The sequence below is a fragment of the Lepisma saccharinum genome, chromosome 4 (assembly GCF_977018435.1).
Source record: "Lepisma saccharinum chromosome 4, izLepSacc3.1, whole genome shotgun sequence".
In the NCBI taxonomy this organism is placed as follows: domain Eukaryota; kingdom Metazoa; phylum Arthropoda; class Insecta; order Zygentoma; family Lepismatidae; genus Lepisma; species Lepisma saccharinum.
The window spans coordinates 71955655-71974754 of NC_139232.1; the positions used below are offsets into that span (position 1 = coordinate 71955655).

The window sequence follows — 19100 nt, forward strand, 5'->3', positions numbered from 1 at the left end:
AATGAGGTGCTGGACCATTTCACCTGGCCCAATGACGAATCTGACGCTCAAATTACCAATTGGAACCAAAAGTTATTCCTCGCTAAGACCCGTGAGAGAAGAAAGTGTGATAAACGCAAGTTTAAAACTAAAGGACATGCCCGGGAATTACGCGAAAATGACTTAGTGTTAGTGAGAAATCACAAGCTTAGCTCTAGAAAGACTAGAACTATAGCTAAGCTTTTCGAGGTGTTCATCGGCCCTTTCATTGCCACTGACCTTCGAAACAACACTGCCTTGCTGGTTCATCCCAAGACGAAGCAAAGTGTGGATCGAGTTAACTTCGATAATCTGCGCCTATTTCAGTGTTCCCCAGGTCGGAGAAGTGAAATACTAGGGGAGATCAATGTGTGTTAAGTGCTCAAAAATTTTTCAGAAATTTGGAATTTGAATTAAGAACTTGAACTTAAAATTTCTTCAAAATTTTTCCCCAGGAGAGGAACATTTGTAATGATCCTGAGAGATCATTCTCATTAGTAACGCTAATGTTTATTTACTCAGTGTATATGTAACCATGTTATTATGTTCAAAGTCATTTTAATTACTTGTTCAATGTTACATGTGTTAATACCTCCTTTGATAATTGTGTTTATCAGTAGTGATTTTTTTATTGTTCTTTTAATAAGACCCTGCGTGGTCGCAAAGAATATGTAATATTTCTTATAATTGTATATTAACGTTTAGCACACGTTTAATATTATAATATGTATTTATCGTCGTTTGTGCCTTGAGCACGTAGTTCAATCGTCTGCCGTAGAGATGGCCTTGCCTGCTCTAGCACGGTTCCACGTAGTTCGCGTGAACGGCGCTAGAGGCGCTACCTGAACCGAGGCTATATAACCAGCCGCGGAGCAGATTTTCTTCAGTTGGCTTTCAGGTCGGCTCACGATAAGATCTCTCTTACCAACTGACCCGGAAGAAAGGAGCACTCCGCTCTGGCGAGAGGCCAAGCTTCTTAAAGAAGGAAGGAAGGTGCACTCCGCTCTTGCGAGAGGCCAAGCAACCGAGAAAAGCCGCACTCCGCCTTCCAGCGAGAGAGGTTGAACTCTGCCTTTGGCAAGAGAACCCACTCCACTTTCGAGTGAGAGATACCCACTCCGCTTATTGGCGAGAGAGAAAAACTCCACTTTAGAGTGAGAGGACACGCTCCGCTTGTTGCGAGAGGTTTCCTCCCCCCATCAACCTGCGGCACCCCGCCAGGGTAGTGTGGCGTGGGGTTTCTAGGCAACCGCCCAGAAGGAAAAATTACAGGTCAGTGAGATACTACGGTTATCGTGAGGGTGATCCTAATAGATGCCCCTTTGTTCCCCGAAAGCCAACAGTTCGCTGTAAAAGCCTGCAGCTATAAAAGTCGGCGCTAGCAAAGAACTGCACTTCCTGACGTTTGTTGGAGCTAAGGATACGACCCCAGAGGACAGCAGCAGCAGTGTATCTGTTCCCAGTTTACGGCAGTTTGCAGAAGCCGTTCTCCTCCCATTGTGTGGCAATATATTGGCCAAGTGAGTGTAATATCCTACACGGGCGTGTGCTAAACTTACAACGTTTATAGTTGCATAAGTGTATCCAGCTACGTTCATTAAACTTTCTCTAACGTTGGACTGTGTACTTATTCCCGAACCCTGAGTGAAATAGAGTCTCATGCCACCGCTGGAGAAAAGGTTAGCATAATGGGTAAACTTTGCAGAGCGTATGGTGCTACTGATTGGTCGTGGCCAAGTTAGTAGACTTGCATGCAGCTGACGTGCTCGTGTAGGTGTAGTAGGCACTTTTCCCGAGCAGGACGTTGCAAGGTACAGCCGGGCATCGAACCCTGGACGGCTTGGTCCCCAACCGCCTATTGTTTGGCTTCAACCAAGCGGCCCAGAGGGGAAAGAGATGCGGCCACATGGACCTACAGTTGAAATTGGGTTCCGAACCACTACATGTATCTACTGGTTATTGAACCCGTGACCTCTTGATTACATTTATTTTTGTGTAATACTTTCAGGTTATATGTATCATTTTACATGTAGCTTACTGCTCCATATGTAGTTTATCATATATCAACCTCTAATAATCGGGTCCCTTCGGGGGAAGGGGTAAAGGAGACCGGAGCTTGGTGCTGATCACATCACCACTACAACTGATCGATATTGTGAATGTGTGAGGTCCTTCCTCCACACATTACCATATGACTTCAATGCATGAATTTGGAATATTATAGCGGATGTTCGAGAAGAGAGGAATTTTCGAAAACCACTATGATTACGCAGAGCAATGGCCCAGGTATGTAACATTAGATTGACGAGAGTTAGGTGGCAGAGCAGCCTTTGACCGAACCTCGCCCGCTTAATAAAAAATATTATTATTATTATTATTATTATTATTATTATTATTAACAACAAAGTCTATTTCCAAATTCTTCTCCATTTGGAAAACCGCTATTATTCACATTCTGAAAAATTACATCTGCTTAGAATTTCTTCTGGAGCATTCAAGGGTATCTCCACGTGGTCTGCATCCGCTGTTGTCTAGACATTTATGGTAGGAAATAGATTTCCGGTGCTAGAAGAATATCACCAGTAGGTAGACAAGCGCCGCCGTGAACTGGTCTGCAGCCTACAATAAATATGAATTTTGAAAAATTAACAAACAATATACAAGGTTTGATTAGAACATGCTCGTTACGAAATCTATCGCATCTATCTATCTATTGATTTGTGACATCACTTTTTAAACTGCCAAGAACAATTGCAATACGTTTGCGATTAGCATTTCTTGTGGCAAGGTCAGGCATTCAGAGTTACTTATCAACAATATAGAAATTCCACTACTAACCTAGGCTTGACCACATGGAAAGCAGAGGCCTTGTTCAACACGCGTCATCTCCACACACTAGTGCAGCAGCCAGAAAATGCTTCGATCTACACTGGACACAATTCCTTTGACCTTGCTCCTGAGCACGGAAGCCACACCAAAGAACTATGCTTATCTTTTAAGACCAATTGTAGAATGTGTTTATCAGCTGGGAGCAGGAAGTACGATGCAAAACCTGCAAGTCAACAACTTGCACCAGCGCGAACTTGACCTAAATACACAACTGACGGAAGTAGTAACAAATTTCCAACAGGATGTGAAACAGGCAAAGTATTTGGGCAAAGCATTTAACAAATAAGGTTCAATCCTTGTGGTATAGTTTAATACATGATAAATACAAAACAAAAAAGTAAAAGATATAAATTACAATTTATACAGTACTATAGGTCAGCGGTTCTTGAACTTTCCTAGACCACGGACATTCTTCAGAGATCACTCGCCCTCGCGGACTCCCAAGAATTAACTCAAAGTTTAAAGCCCGGAATTTGCATCATACATATTTATTTCTAGTATTTCATCACTGATTTTCACCATTTAAGGAAGGGTAAATTAAATGAACACACACATTTTATTTTTGTTTGCATTTTATTGTAATGTTAATTGAAGCAATTACATTCAATTAATCAAAAGTATATAAAATACAATTTTTGTATCACTGGTCTACGTCCATTTTACTGACCGGAGGCTGACGGTTGTTCTTTAGTAATTCGAGGGTGGTAAATCGAAAACCGAAATCCGTTTTTTTCTATCACGTCAGGTTTCGGAGGAAAATAGAAAATTATCTAATATTAGGGATGTATATTTAGAGCAATGAAACAACGAGTCCGTAAAGAGGTCACAAGATGGCAGCACATGGAATATTATAATGAATATTATTTCAATCGGTTATTCGAACATTGTTAACCCCAAAACAAAGGACAAATATTACTGACTTTGTTAGGAAAGCATATAGTGCATATTTCGGAATTAAATTGGGTGACCAAGATAAATCCTGGGCACGTCATAAAGTATGCAGGACCTGTGTAGAAAATCTCAGACAATGGAGTAAAGACAAGCAGGATTCACGAAATATCCATGCTTTCTGTGTTTATGGGACAGACGAGCAAGGAACGAACATTGGGTACGAAGACTGTGGCCTGCCAGGAAAAGCTTTGAAGTCGGGGCGAAAAACATCCAGAACAAGCCGCTTGTTTGATCCTAAGAAAGTGTTACTTCCTCCACTGCACATTACGTTGGAATTAATGAAGCTGTATGTAAAACCTCTCGATAAGAATGGGGCTTGATTTAAATACATTTGCTCAAACTTTCCTGCATTGACGCATGAGAAAGTAAAAGCAGGTATTTTTGATGGTCCTCAGATAAGGATGCTTATGAAAGATGAAGAATTCTTACAAACAATGAACCGCACAGAGAAAGATGCATGGTGTGCATCTTCTGATGTCATTACAAACTTTCTTGGAAACTTCAGGGCGCACAACTACGAGGTTCTAGTTGAAAATTTGTTGGTGACGTTTCAAAAGTTAGGAGTAAATATGAGTGTCAAGCTTCACTTCCTGTACAGCCACTTAGATGTATTTACGTCCAATCTTGGTGCCGTAAGTGAAGAACAAGGCGAACGCTTCCACCAAGACATAAAAACCATGATGCACCGATATCAGGGGAGATGGAATGAAAATATGATGGCCGACTATTGCTGTTACTCGCAGAGTGACGTTCCTGAGTAGGTATGCATGTTGTGCTATTCTGTGGTGTACGTTAAGTTTAGCATAATTACAGGCATCAGGTGTTGACTATATGTGCTCGTGAAACAAATTGACCAATTTGCTGGAATTGCCTAAACTTTTTGTCCCTTAAGAACTCCCTATTGAGAAAATAGAAACGTATGTTTGTTAAACAACGTGACGTGATACTCTGCATGGATATCTGACTACGTCGCATTCTCTTTGCAAGTGCTGTTGGAATGTAGCCGGATATAATTTTCTGAAAATTTTGAAATGTGACTTGTGAAACAATGCAACTTAATACCTGCTATCAGCTACGCCACCTATGTATAGTCCTATAATTTCATTATGTGCAGATATCTATATGGAAAATCGTTGGAATTAAGACCAGTATTATAATATTGTGAAAATTTTCAAATGTGATTTGTAAAAAATTGTGACGTGATACACTTTTTCTGACTACATATTTGGAATCAGTGACCTCAAATTATATAGAATCAGTTAAAATATCTAAATCAGCAGAAAAAAATCATATGTAGATCAGTGTAATGAATACTAATAAGAGATGACACAACACTACTTGTTAATCTTGTTTCATGTGAGAGAGATGATGCTGTATTTCACTGACAAGTCGTGATATATCGGGCTTAATGGTAGAAACCTGAATCCTAAGTTCTGATTCTACATTTTCCAAACGGTTTCTGTACTAGTTTCTAAGATAGATGAGAGCAGAGAATGATTTTTCACATAAGTAGGTTGTTACGAAAGGCATTAATACTTTCATGGCCTTCTTTGACAGTCCAGGAAAATCATCCTGTAAGTAAGCCCAAAAGTTTGCAAGTGTCTTTTCTTTGAACTGCATTTTCATAGCACCGTCCGTTGTTACCTCCATGAGTTGGTCTTCTGCTTCTGTAAGCCCTTCTACTTCATGCACGCTAACTGAAAATGGATCCCTGATCCAATTTTTGCTTGCATCAGGCACAGGAAAATATTCTCTGCACGACTGCTGCAAGTGTTTCAAATGTTGTGAGAAGAGTGACTTGTCGTTCTCTGACAACTCTTCTTCCGTGGAACGAAGAAGGAGAAGTTTCGAAAGGTCTCCTCATATTTTCCATTCAGTATATGCTGACGCCACAACTCCAACTTGTTGATCATCTCTTCGACCTTGTCTTCAACTAAAAAGACGGGTACTTTTTCTCCTTGAAGACTTAAGTTCAGATTATTTAAATGAATGAAGATACCTGATGCTAACTTGCTAACTTGACTAACCAGGGAAAACCATTCAAACGATCGCTGAGATGAAATTGCTTATCCAAGAGAAATATTCTTATTTCATCTCTCAATTACCAGAATTGTGACAAAACTTTACCTCGTAACAGCCAGCGAACTTCACAGTGAAGCAAAGGTTGATGATATTCACTGTCCATTTCTTTGCAGAGCTGCTCAAAAAGTCTTGATTTCAGTTACTTGCTTTTGATGAAATTGACAATTTTCACATTCATTTAACGTCTGTTAAGCTCTTCTGGTATCTTCTTGGCCACTAGTGCATCCCTGTGATAGCTGCAATGGAACCATGTTGCCGACGGGGCGATTTCTTTTATTCGTGCTGCAAGTCCAGTAAGCCTTCCCGACATTGCTCGTGCTCCATCTGTGCTCACTCCAACGCGTTTCAACCAGTCCATATTACGAGATATTATAAACGCGTTTAAGCTGGCAAATACTTCTTCAGCTGTAGTGTGCGTCAAATAGGAGATGAAGAGAAAGTCCTCGTAAACACTTTTAAGATGTTCATACCAAACGGGAAACAATCTGAGCCAAACAATCAAGCGTCCCCCTCACAAGCACCATCCCAGGCAGTTCTCAGCCAAAACATGCGTGCTGTTGCTGTGGGCACTGGCGATTCTTAGTCATGTCTACGTTTTCGGCTTATCTACTTAAATTTATTTTACCTCAGTAAATAGACACCGTAAATTTGTATAATTTTCGTTCTCTCATAATCAATTCTTAGCATTAAAGAGTAAATGCTCTTGTCTTAGTATTTTTCCGAACCTTTGTGGAGCACTGGGTGGTCCGGGGACCACAGTTGAAAAACCGCTGATATAGACCACAGAATAACTACATGTCAACAAGCAAGTATCATGTGACAACAATTAAGAACAATGTTAAGTAGAATATGTCGTACTACATCAGATTATTACTAACAAACTAACTAACTCTCTTCTTCTTAAACCCGAAGATTCATGGCTGCAGCAACACAGGCCTTCCATCTGTCCCTAGCTTGAGCAACATCTATATACTCTTTTCCATCCCTACCGATTTCCTTTAGGTCCATCTCAACGTTGTCCCTCCATCTTCGTCTTGGTCTTCCTACAGGTCTATTATCATCAGGTTTCCCAACAAGTATCCTGTAAACTCCTCTTTCCTCTCCCATTCGTGCCACATGGCCTGCCCACCTAAGTCTTCTTGATTTAATCATTCTAATAATATCTGGACATGAATACAAATTATGTAGTTCTAAATTATGTAACCTTCTCCACTCACCTGTCTCCTCATCCATTTTAGGTACAAATATTTTCCTAAGGATCTTATTTTCATATACTCTAAATTTATGTTCCTCTTTCAATGTAAGGGACCAAGTTTCACACCTATATAATACTACAGGTAAAATTACTATTTTGTATATTTTAACTTTTACTTTCTTAGATATTAAACGAGAAAACAATAGTTTATTAAGAGAGAAGTAACATGCATTTCCTGAATTAAGCCTACTTTTTATTTCCTCTTTAATATAATTTTCATTTGTTAACATTACTCCTAAGTATTTGAATTTGGAAACTGGTTCAAAGGAGTTGTTATCAATAATTAGATTTTGATTATTACCTAACACTTGGTTTCGGCCTGTAAGCATATATTTAGTTTTCTCTTTGTTAACTTCCAAACCTATCTCTTTAGCAGTTTTGGAAAATATTTTAGCATTATTCTTAATTGTATTTATATCATTCCCTAATAAGTCTACATCATCTGCATATGCTAACAACTGAGTCATACCATTTAATTTTAGTCCTTCGTTAGTTTCTTTTACCTTCCTAACAGTATATTCTAAGGCAAAATTAAAGAGCAATGGAGATAATGCATCTCCTTGTTTTAACCCATCATGAATTGTAAATTTGTCAGACACATTAATACCCACACTAATTTTACTTTCTGTTTCACTGGTGCATACTTTTATCATACTAACAAGATTCTTAGGTATTCCAAACTCTACTAATATATTATATAATTTTGACCGAATCAATCATATGCTTTTTTGAAATCAATGAATAGCTGATGGACATTTTGATTATATTCACACTTTTTTTCAAGTGTCTGTCTAATGTGAAAAATTTGATGTGTAATTGATCTGTTACGTTTAAATCCACATTGATAATCACCTATAATTTCATTAGCATATGGAGTTAGTCTTGTTAAAGAAATGTTAGATAATATTTTATATGTTATTGAGAGTAGAGAAATTCCACGGTAATTATTGCAGTTCATTTTATCACCTTTTTTAAACACAGGAACAATTATGGATTCTTTCCACTGTTGAGGGATTTCTTCTTTATTCCATATTAAACAAATTAATTTATGAATTTGACATATTTACGAATTTCCACCATATTTAATTAACTCAGCTGGTATTAAATCAATGCCAGGTGCTTTGTTATTCTTTAGCCTTTTAATAGCATCTTTAACTTCAGTCAAGTTAGGTTCTGGGACTAAAGGTTCTGCTGTGTGCACTTCATTTACTTCTGATTTAGCTCCTACATGAACATTTAAGAGGTCATTAAAGTAGTTCTTCCATCTATTTAGAATATCGCTTGGGTCAGCTAGAAAATCACCGTCTTTATCTTTTATCAAGTTTACTTCAGGTTGCCACCCCTTTCTAAATTCATTTACACCTTTATATAACTCTCTGATATTTTTGGTTTTGCTGTTTGTTTCAATTTCGTTAATTTTGCTTTGCAAGTAATCTCTTATTTACTTCTAAACGTGCGGTTAACTTCTCGCTTTATTCTATTATAATTGCTTAGAGATGTATCATCAGAGTTATTTAACCACCTAAGTATAGCCTGATTTCTTATTTCTATTAGATTATGACATTCATTATCAAACCATGGCTTACTTTTTCTTGGTTTATGGTATCCTATACTTTCTTTAGCTGCTGATTCTATTGCATTACGTATGTGCTCCCAATTCTTATTTACGTCTGTTTCATTTATATTTTCATCATCATTTAAATCGTTCAAAACATCAAATCTATTTGACAGTTTAATTTAGAAATCTTTTTTAATTCTTTCATCGGCAAATTTTCCTGTATTAAATTTTATAACTTTTAGATTTTGTTGCTTATGATTTATCACTGCGAGTCTTTCTCTTAAGTCAGCACCTCTATGTGTACGAACGTCAAATATACTAGTATGGCTTCTCTTATCAATGAGAAAATGATCTATCTGATTATGAGTTTTACCATCTGGAGAAGACCAGGTATATTTATGGATATCTTTATGTTTAAAAGTGGTACTTTTCACAATTAAATTCTTTGAGGTTGCAAAAGTAATCAATCTTATACCATTATCATTACTTAATTCATGAAGACTTTCTTTACCAATCGTGGGTTTAAATGTCTCTTCTTTGCCAATCTGTGCATTATAGTCACCTAACAGAATTTTCATATCATACTGAGAAAATTTATCAAAGACCTGTTCTAACTCTGCATAAATATCATCTTTTTTTTTACAGATTATTACACTACACAGATTGTAATAATCCCAGAATTTACACTGGTCAAAAAAATTAGGGGAGCAAGCAAGAAATTCCAAAACCAAAGTTGGTAAGTCAAAAGTAGCAATGTATTTTGATTAGGTGAGTGTGTCCTCAACCAGTACAATACATGTATATTGAGTCATTAGCACAACAGAGTTCTAGGGGTGATTTCTGCAAGGTACTGCACAAAATCAGGTGAACAGCACGGTGATAAGACAACAGAAATGGACAGATACGCAACAGATCCATACCTCTAATAAGGCACGTGGTCGCCATGAACTGCTATGACAGCTGCACATCTGTTTTGCGTGGAACCAATAAGGTTATCAACGACAGCCTGCGGGATATTCACCCATTCCTCCAGAAGGGCCATTTCCAACTGTTGGAGAGTTGTAGGCGGCGCTGGCCGAGCAGCAATGCGTCTTCCGAGTGTGCCCCACACATGTTCAATGGGATTCAAGTCTGGGGAGGACGCTGGCCATACCATACGTTCGATACCCTCATCCCGTAGCATGGCGTCAACCAGACGTGCTCGGTGAGGTCGGGCATTATCGTCCACAAAAATGAAACGATCACTGATATCTGCAGCCATTGGGACAACATGAGGCCTGAGGATCTCATCCCGGTACCGTAAGGCTGTCAAAGTACCGTTCCGGATAATGTGCAGGGTGGTACGTCGACCAACACTGATCCCTGCCCATACCATTAAGCCACCGCCACCATACTGAGACACTTCGCGCACATGTGCTGGATAATTGCGAGTCCCACGTTCCCTCCAGATGAGAATGCGTCGATTATCTGACTGGAGACTGAAACGCGACTCATCCGAGAAGAGAACTGAACTCCACTCTCCATGTCCCCACTCACGATGTTCCACAGCCCACTGTCTGTGGGCCCTACGGTGTTGGGCATTCAGAGGGACACACACCATTGGTCTTCTTGCATAAACACCCCTTTCCCGCAGGCGATTTCGTACAGTTTGGCCCGAGACTCTTCGTCCTGTTGCCAAAACAAGGCCGCGTTGCAAGTCAGTTGCAGTTTGCTGCCTATTCCTGCGAGCCGACAATGCTAAGTACCGGTCTTCCCTAACTGTTGTTGACCGTGGGCGACCTTGCCCAGGCCTCCTTCGTACTGTACCTGTCTGTTGAAATCGTGTCCACAACCTGGAAATGACACTGCGTTACACACCAAGGGCTGCAGCCACCTCACGTTGTGTTTGCCCTGCTTCCATCCTCCCAATGGCTCTCCTTGCGCTAGATTCCCCTAAATCGTTTTGTTCTGCCATCGTTCATATTCAACACTACTCAACTGAATCCCACCTGCACTTACGGTCTGCCAGCACCAAACAACCGGTGTTCCCAAGTGACCTCGTGATTGCTCCTCATATCACAAATTCTGCCACGTGCCTTATGGTGGGTGTCACTAGAGGGCTCTTCATGCAGACGATTCATCACAGATGAAAATAGTAGAGAAATGGAGAGTACTTCCTTCCTTCTTTTCTTTTCTCTCTCTTTCTCTCTTCCTTTTACTCCTCTTTCTGGGAATGAAAAGGCAGCAAGAGAGAGAGAGAGAGAGAAGGAGAGAAAGCAGGAAGGAAAGAGGAAGTGTGGGGAAGGAACCCGTTCTCCTTCTCCCCCTTTCTCCCCCGTCTTTCCTTTTTTATGAAAGAACTTCTTCTTCATTCTCTTCCTCTTTTCGAAGAAGAGGAAGTAAGAACTACCTCCTCTTCCCCCCTAAAAGAAGACGGAGAGAAATGGAAAGAAAGAGGAGAGAGAGAGAGAGAGAGAGGATTCTTTCTCTGTCTCCCAAATACTAAATGGCAAGCAGTGCAATTGCTCATTAGCATGTATGTATTAAATTACAAGGAACGTTAAATATACATGTAATCTTTAGGATCTTTTACCTCATGAATTAACGCAAAAATCTATTGTAGAAACCAGAAAGAAATATGCAAAATTCCTGAAGGTATATCACAACAAAATCATATTAACTTAAATTTTGCAACTTGTATATTATTAGATAAATGCTAAAAAGTCTGTCTGGAGTCCGACTGCGGTTCTGAAGACACGGGTTAAGTTCTCGGATTAGGTCATTTCAAGTTGAATTTTTCTAGTAATATCTTTGCAAGAAGCGACTCTGTGGTTCACCCAACCTCTAATCGGGTTCCTTCGGGGGAAGGGGTAAAGGAGACCGGAGCTTGGTGCTGATCACATCACCACTACAACTGACCAAGATTGTGAATGGGTGAGGTCCTTGCTCCACTCTCACATATGTCTTCAATGCATGAATTTGGAATATCATAGCGGAGAAGAGAGGAATTTTCGAAAACCACTATGATTGCGCAGAACAATGGCCCAGCACGGCATTAATCTGACATAGTACAAATGTGACATTTTACAAGCACTGTTCAGCATACCTTTCTCACATTTAGACGAACACCTACACTCTAGATCCTAGAGACAGGTTAGGCAATTTGGAGATACACTGTCAGCAGTGACTATTCTGACGTCATATATTTATCGTCTGCTGTGCACGATACGGTAAAAGCACTAAACCTAAGTTGTCTAATCTACCCGACATGTTTTTATTCCTGCTTTTATATGCCTACACGAGTAGGTTACTCAGGTCAGGTTTAATGCTCCTACAACCCCCTATCTTAAAGTTACTTAACCTGTTGCTAGCAGTTCGTCACGTTTAGTATTTTAACACCATATGCTATTCCTAGATGGCGCTGCTTCTATCGTGACGTCATCCACTAGTTATCATGGCGCTTTACAAAATTGAGTTCATTAGAATAATGTGACAATTACCTATTTTGTACATTAAATTCTTAATTCCATTTATTATATTAGTATATTTATTCAACTATTCTGCTCATACAAGCATTTGCTGCCTTCCGATGGCACGTACTCCAATTTTCTAATAAGTAAAATAGCACATGCAATCTGATACGTCGGTATCGCACCAATTATAATTAGGTTGACTGATGCTTGTTAATAACCATTGTTTTAATTGGCTGTTCTGTCATTAGTGAGAGATTGGCTTGTTGAAGAGTTGAACGGTGTACACGTCGCTATTTCAAATATAATTGTAGGGCACAAGGCAAGTTGCTAATTGAGAGGTTCCATAACGAATTTCAGATAAGATAGATTTTCTGCAAATAGTTATTACTGTTAGCTAATTCCACCTTCTTTCCAAATCTTTTTGGGGGAGGCTGTGGAAGGACAATGTAAGATGGAGACTATTTTTTTGTTCTGGCATTTTTGGTAAACTGGCTCTCAATAACTTTAAAATTATTTTTTTTTCCATTTAATGTTTATTTAGAGGGTAAAATGCCAGTTCCTGTCTGCTCCCAATACTAATTCAGTGTTTGAATAATAATAATAAAATACATTCAGCTTGATATTAAAATTAGTGTTTAACAAGATAGAAAGATTCCAACTGCAGATTCAGTTCCAATTAACCTATCTGTGCATAAAGTTAATTTTAAACAAAACTCGAAGAAAATTGATATATAATTCTTGAGAACGAAAACAGCATGCATCATGTTAATGCATTGTTTTTTTAAATTGTGATATGTTTGCTCTGCCTAACGATATATTTTACCTGTCTCTTAAGAGATACCGAAATGTCGGCGCATATGTGACAAATATACTCTATGTGATCAGAAGTATCCGGACACCCACCTGAAAATAAAGTACAAGTTTGGGCAACCCTCCATCGGGAACACTGGCAGTCAATACAGTGTTGGCCCACCCTTAGCCTTGATGATAGCGTTCACTCTCACAGGCATACTTTCAATCAGGTGCAGGAAGGTTTCCTGAGGAATGGCAGCCCATTCCTAGCAGAGCGCCAAAATGAGAAGAGGTATTGATGTGCATCGGTGTGGTCTAGCACGAAGTCGGCATTCCAAAACATCCCACAGATGTTCTATGGGTTACAAATCAGGACTCTACGCAGACCAGTCCATTAGTAGGACGTTGTTGTCGTCAAACCACTCTCCCACAAGCCCTGCAGTATGGACGGGTGCTCGGTCATGTTGAAAGACACAATGGTCATCCCCGAACTGGTCTTCGACGGTAGGCAGGAAGAAAACTGTTAAAATGTCAACGTAAGCTTGTGCCCTGACATTGCCATGTAAAGCAACAAGGGGGCCAAGCCCCTCGAGGAGAAACATGACCACACTGTAACCCCGCCACCTCCGAATTTCACTGTCGGCACTATACAGGCTGGTAGATGTCGTTCACCAGGCATTCGCCACACCCACACCCTACCATCGGATCGCCACATTGTGTACTGTAATTCATCACTCCACAAAACGGTTTTCCACTGTTCTATGGTCCAGTTTCGACGCTCCTTGCACCACACGAGGCGGCGTTTGGCATTTGTCTGTGTGATGTTTGACTTATAGGCAGCTCCTCGGTCATGGAAATAAAGTTGCCGCACCTTGCGCCAAACAGTAATGGTACTTGGAGTAGATCTTGATGCAGTTCGGAATTCCTGTGTGATGGTGGCGATGGATGATTGACGATAATGCTGTACAACCCTCTTCAACACTCGATGGTCTCTGGAGGTCAACATGGGAGGTTGGCCTGCACACTTTTGGGTTGTACACATCCCTTTACTATAACATTGGAAACAGTGGACAGAGGGATGTTTAGGAGGGTGAAAATCTCACACACAGACTTCCTACACAAGTGGCACCCAACCAACTGACCACGTTGAAAGTCAGCGAGTTCCTCAGACCATTCCATACTGCTGTCTTACACTGTCTGCAGACTACTGAGTTCGCTGACTATGTGTTCCACGCGGTAGATGGCAGTACTGTGTCGCCCTCTATGATAAACACACGTTGCGCGGTGTGTCCGGATACTTTTGATCACATAGAGTATATATCTTCTTCCTCTTGCAGGTCTGGGTAACCAAAGCTCGCTCTGCGACTACAAAAATTGATAATTCCATCGGCGATATGGTCTTCCGAAATGTATTTTCCCTTTTGACCTGCCATTTAATAATTTTCAGGGCAAACGGCTATCTGGTATCCTCAGAACATGTTGATTTCACATTAACTGATAATTTAAAATTTCTTCCACCATTGTTCCGACCTTTCATTTATTTCGGATTTCTTTACTTCTAATTATATCTCGTAAGATTACCCCACTTAATGGCAGCAAAAATATAATTTGTGAACAATTATTCTAGTTCCATCATGTTGACGAAGAATCCAACTTTCGCTGCCATATACAGTAGGAGAGCCTGTTTCGAAATTATGTTATGGTATCTAATTTGAATTTATTTTCTCATTTGTTTTCCAAAATTTCTTTTCGAAATTCCATTTAATCTTTCATATTTTATTAAATTTCTCTCAACGTCTTTTTGGTGTTCGAACTGTGAAATATGGTTTCCCAAATATACGAAGTCTGTTACTGTTCAATTATTTCATCGTTTATCACTATTTACACCCCAGGAAATTTTTACCATTTATTTCCATTTACTTTGCCTTTATCCTCTGAAATGTTTTATCCTCTAGACCTATATTTCTTAACCACTAGAACCTGGCTCATTTGTACTGGATTCTCCTTGAACAATTTTTCACCAATGTGCATAATTAAAATCATATTAATAATAACTTAGTTATCAGATTTTCGAATACAATATTTCAGTAATGAATTTTCTAATTAGTGTTACAATACACCAGTTTCTCTGAGCATATCAGTAGCTCAAATATCATAAAGAATAACGTCAGGGCACTGGCAAGTAAACAAGGAGTGTGTTCTTATTTTTCAGGGGGCTTGCTTCCCTTTACTGATACAAACGTCCCTCTCGCTTAGCGAGTGCTGGAGGCAGCATTATCATATCTATGATCCCCTAAATCTTAGACTTCAGACGGTAAGAATTTCCTAGGTTAAATGAGGGATTATAGCACAAGCACTTTCCTTAATCTATAAAATTGAGTCATACCCACATTTCAAACACGTTCTTATTTTAATACGAATGGTGTAAACTAGTCAGAGTCAACATTTCTGACTTATCAGACCAATATAGCAAAAACATTGGCCAGATACTGACTAATTTAATTAAAGCTTATCGATAGATTATCATTTTGAGAGAAAAACTGGTGTTTCATTAACAATATTTATTATGTGACATCCACAACTTTCATAGCAAGATTTCGCATATATTTTTTGTTGAACTCGAAGTTAATGTTCTTGTAAAGATGAAACGTTTATATTATTGTACTAAAATATTTAGGGTAGAAAAGATTTTATAATCATTATGAGAATAAAATATAATCACAGTAAGGCAAAACTTATAATTTTTTGTGAAGAAAGTTATTAGCACTGTTTCTGCACGCATATATTTCATTCTCTTCTTCCAGTTCTTTCTCTACTCTTTGTAAGAAGATTTTTGGACTTCCATAACGTAATTATCCTCACTAGTTTTTATATCATATTTGGTTTCCTCCAAAATGCATTAACAAAAAATTCACAAAAGTGCGGCCATTTTAGAAAGTTACAAACTACAGATAAAGATAAACAACTAACTTTTCTGATCATTTTCCGCTCCTATGAAAATAACACTTTATTTACTTCCCTTTTAACTTACTTTTCTGTTTGATTTTAGTTTTCTCTATGCTGACTCATCTCTATCAACAGTAATTTTTTTCGATATTGCAAGATCTTACATGATCCTGTAGGCATACCAAGTCCTAAACTACCATATCAACTGCATCTTTGTCAACATTTTCCCACGAGCACTACGATGTCACATTACATAAAGAAAAAGTATAGCTTTTTTGCAGTCCGAAAGTCAATGTTTTTCTGCGAATAAACAAGTAAACAAACAGATGACGGGCAGAGAGAGAAAGAGAGAGAGAGAGAGCTGTTATCGGAGGCAAAATGTGGGCGCGGTCGAACAGGGATGCTGGAAAGAGATGCGCGCGCATCTCGAAAATCCAGAACGCGGTGAGAACCTGCAGCGTGATTTGTCTCCACAAGCTTTGAGACGCGCGCGGAGTACGGATATCTCCTGTGAGCCACGCAACCCGTCACAACACGACGGAGCTCGACCATCGCAAAAAACGGAATCCCCCGGATAAGTTCCAGTAGCGACAAATAAACGCGCGTCGCTGTGTTCGGTTAAAACTAGAACTTATCATTGACTTACATTCGCAAAGTGACATATAAAGACGCAAACAACAGCAGTTTTGAAGTGTGTTTTGTTTATTCCGTTTCCTTTTTTATGGTATATATAAACAATACACGATAACGTATTTTCACTATCGGTTTCATAACTGTGAATTAACTCCCCTATGTCGCGCGTGGAAAGTAATGAATTTTAAGTGAAACTGTAGTGTGAGCGCAAAATGTGAATTGTCTTTGAAAATTTCTGAGCCAAATATACATTTTTTTAGCCATACATCCGCAGGCTCTTTCTTACATGGGGGAATGTGGTTAGGAATTCTACGCAGACATGTTTCTTTGGAAGATTTTCAGCTTATTTCTCTGTCACATCCCAGGTAAGAGATAGTTTGATTTTTCGCCAACAGTACACATTAAAAAGTTTGGAAAGAGTTCCCGGATTTAAAAAAGAAACACAGAAATTCTCTTTTCTAATTTATCTGTTGTTTGCCTCGATTTTAGTGTCTTTATCAAGAAAATTTTCCAAATATTAAGATTATGACTAATGTAGAAGACGATATAGAAATGCAATAATTAATATTTTTAAGGCGTGATTAACGAGTTTTTCACAAAGTTAACGCTACGAAATTATCATGCAAATAGTTGAGTATGGTTTCTAAATATTTTTTTTTACAATAATCAAACTTCTGCAGTGTTATACAACAACTTTACAAATTCATGATATGAAAAAGGAAGTTCTTAAGTGGCAAATTACGTAAAACACGTCACAATTTTAATTTAACGTAAATAAATGTTTTAAAAGCCAACAAAAATGTAATGCGATGTACAGTAGTATTTCAATCATAATTTATTCAATCTTGACATTCACCTTTTTTATTTTTACTTTCTCAGTTTCTCGTACACGTAATACAAACATACATACATACATATACACACGCACACACAAACACACACAAACACGCACACTTTGTCGTTCCAGATAATGATTAATGGGCAATAATGTTTTTAAAATGTACTGTTCATACGAACGAAAATTATAGTTTGTTTTGGAAGAGAGAACATTGGGGAGCAAATGTTCGTTACTAATGTTGAAGTTCTCGTTTAGATATTCACATACGAAACGTGCATTCATCATCTGCGACGCGCAAATAGAATGAAATATAAGCTAGGATAAATCTGATTGCTATGTTCTCCGTTTTGTTCCTCCCAAGAATTATCGACGGTCCCCGTAAGGGAGTGGTTAGCGCATCGTGCTATGACGCGAGGGGCCACTGGTTCGAATCATAGATGTTTGTGAGTGTCCATTCATCAATTTCATCATATCATCACTCATCTTCATCTTTGCAATTAGCCAGAAGAGGCACAAAAACGATGCAAATAATTTTAAAAATCCAAGAATTACCTGCAGTCCATTACTCCATTGGGTTGTTATTCCACTCTAGATGTGATGATAACATGTTGGTATTTATTTAATGCAGTCAATACAGACAATGTCTTATACATTGATAAAGGTGTCTTCTTTTTCTTGTGTGTTACGTTAGTCACTGGAATTTAATATTTAACTTAGAAATTCTCAATAAGAAAGCAGGTTCTCTGATTCACGTTAACAACACATGTATTCTACATTACACTGAAGGTTAAAAATAACGCGGTATGTACAAATTTTATTTTGTACGTGCAGTTAGGAAAAAGTAGCCTTTGTTATTGTCTTTATTAAAAAAAAACAATTTCAACAACTATATCCCATTCTGAAAAACAAACTTGTCTCATGTATTACCTCTAGATTTTAATCATTAGCTAGCTTGTGTATCAAAAAGAAAAGTAAATTACAAGAATTGAATGTGTGTTTTAATGATTTATAACTGTACATACACAATATAATTATATACTTTCAAATTTAGGTCTTGAACTTTTAAGCCCGTTACTCTACCACCCACTTATGCTTCTGACTGTACATACAAATATTTACCAAATTTGGAAGTTAGCCACTTTTAAATGGTTTAGGTGTGACTAGCTATTATAATGTAAAGAAACAGTGGAACTAGAAGCATTTCTCCTAAATGTATCTATCCCTTTATACGCTCTAGTCTCTGCATAGCATGCTGCGAGTCTAGGAATCCTGGGTTCAAGTTCCATTTATATCTTTGCAGAGTTTCTTTGATAATTCACTTCTTCCATTCTCGTCAACGTGGTTATGATTATAAATACACAGAAAAATATGATGTCAGGTAACACAATGAACAGACAAGCTCAAGATAAATAGATTCTCTGATGTGATGAAACAATCTTATCTTCGATGTTTTGTTTCCGATACGAATGTTAAACAAAATAAATTCGTAGTAATTCGTAATTTCCTTTGCGAACACATACTACAGCATGATGAACATGGGGAAGGATTGAAAATGTAAAGAAATATGCACTGAAAAAACACTAGTGACATAGCAACACAGACAGTGGTCTCAGGAGGTCCACACCATATTTTGGTTAACGATTAACCCCAGTGATGTTAAAGTTGTTGATTACAGCCAGTTATCTG

General features: G+C 38.5%; 1 protein-coding gene across 1 annotated transcript in view; it reads left to right on the forward strand.

Moving 5' to 3' along the window:
- The first annotated feature begins 16505 nt into the window (after positions 1–16505).
- LOC145987196 (uncharacterized) overlaps positions 16506–19100 on the forward strand; it is a 153873-nt gene continuing 151278 nt past the window's right edge. Inside the window, exon 1 of the mRNA XM_083121713.1 lies at positions 16506–16941. Within this exon, the coding sequence (XP_082977839.1) occupies positions 16896–16941 (46 nt within the window). The 5' untranslated portion in view covers positions 16506–16895. The remainder of the gene's footprint in view (positions 16942–19100) is intronic.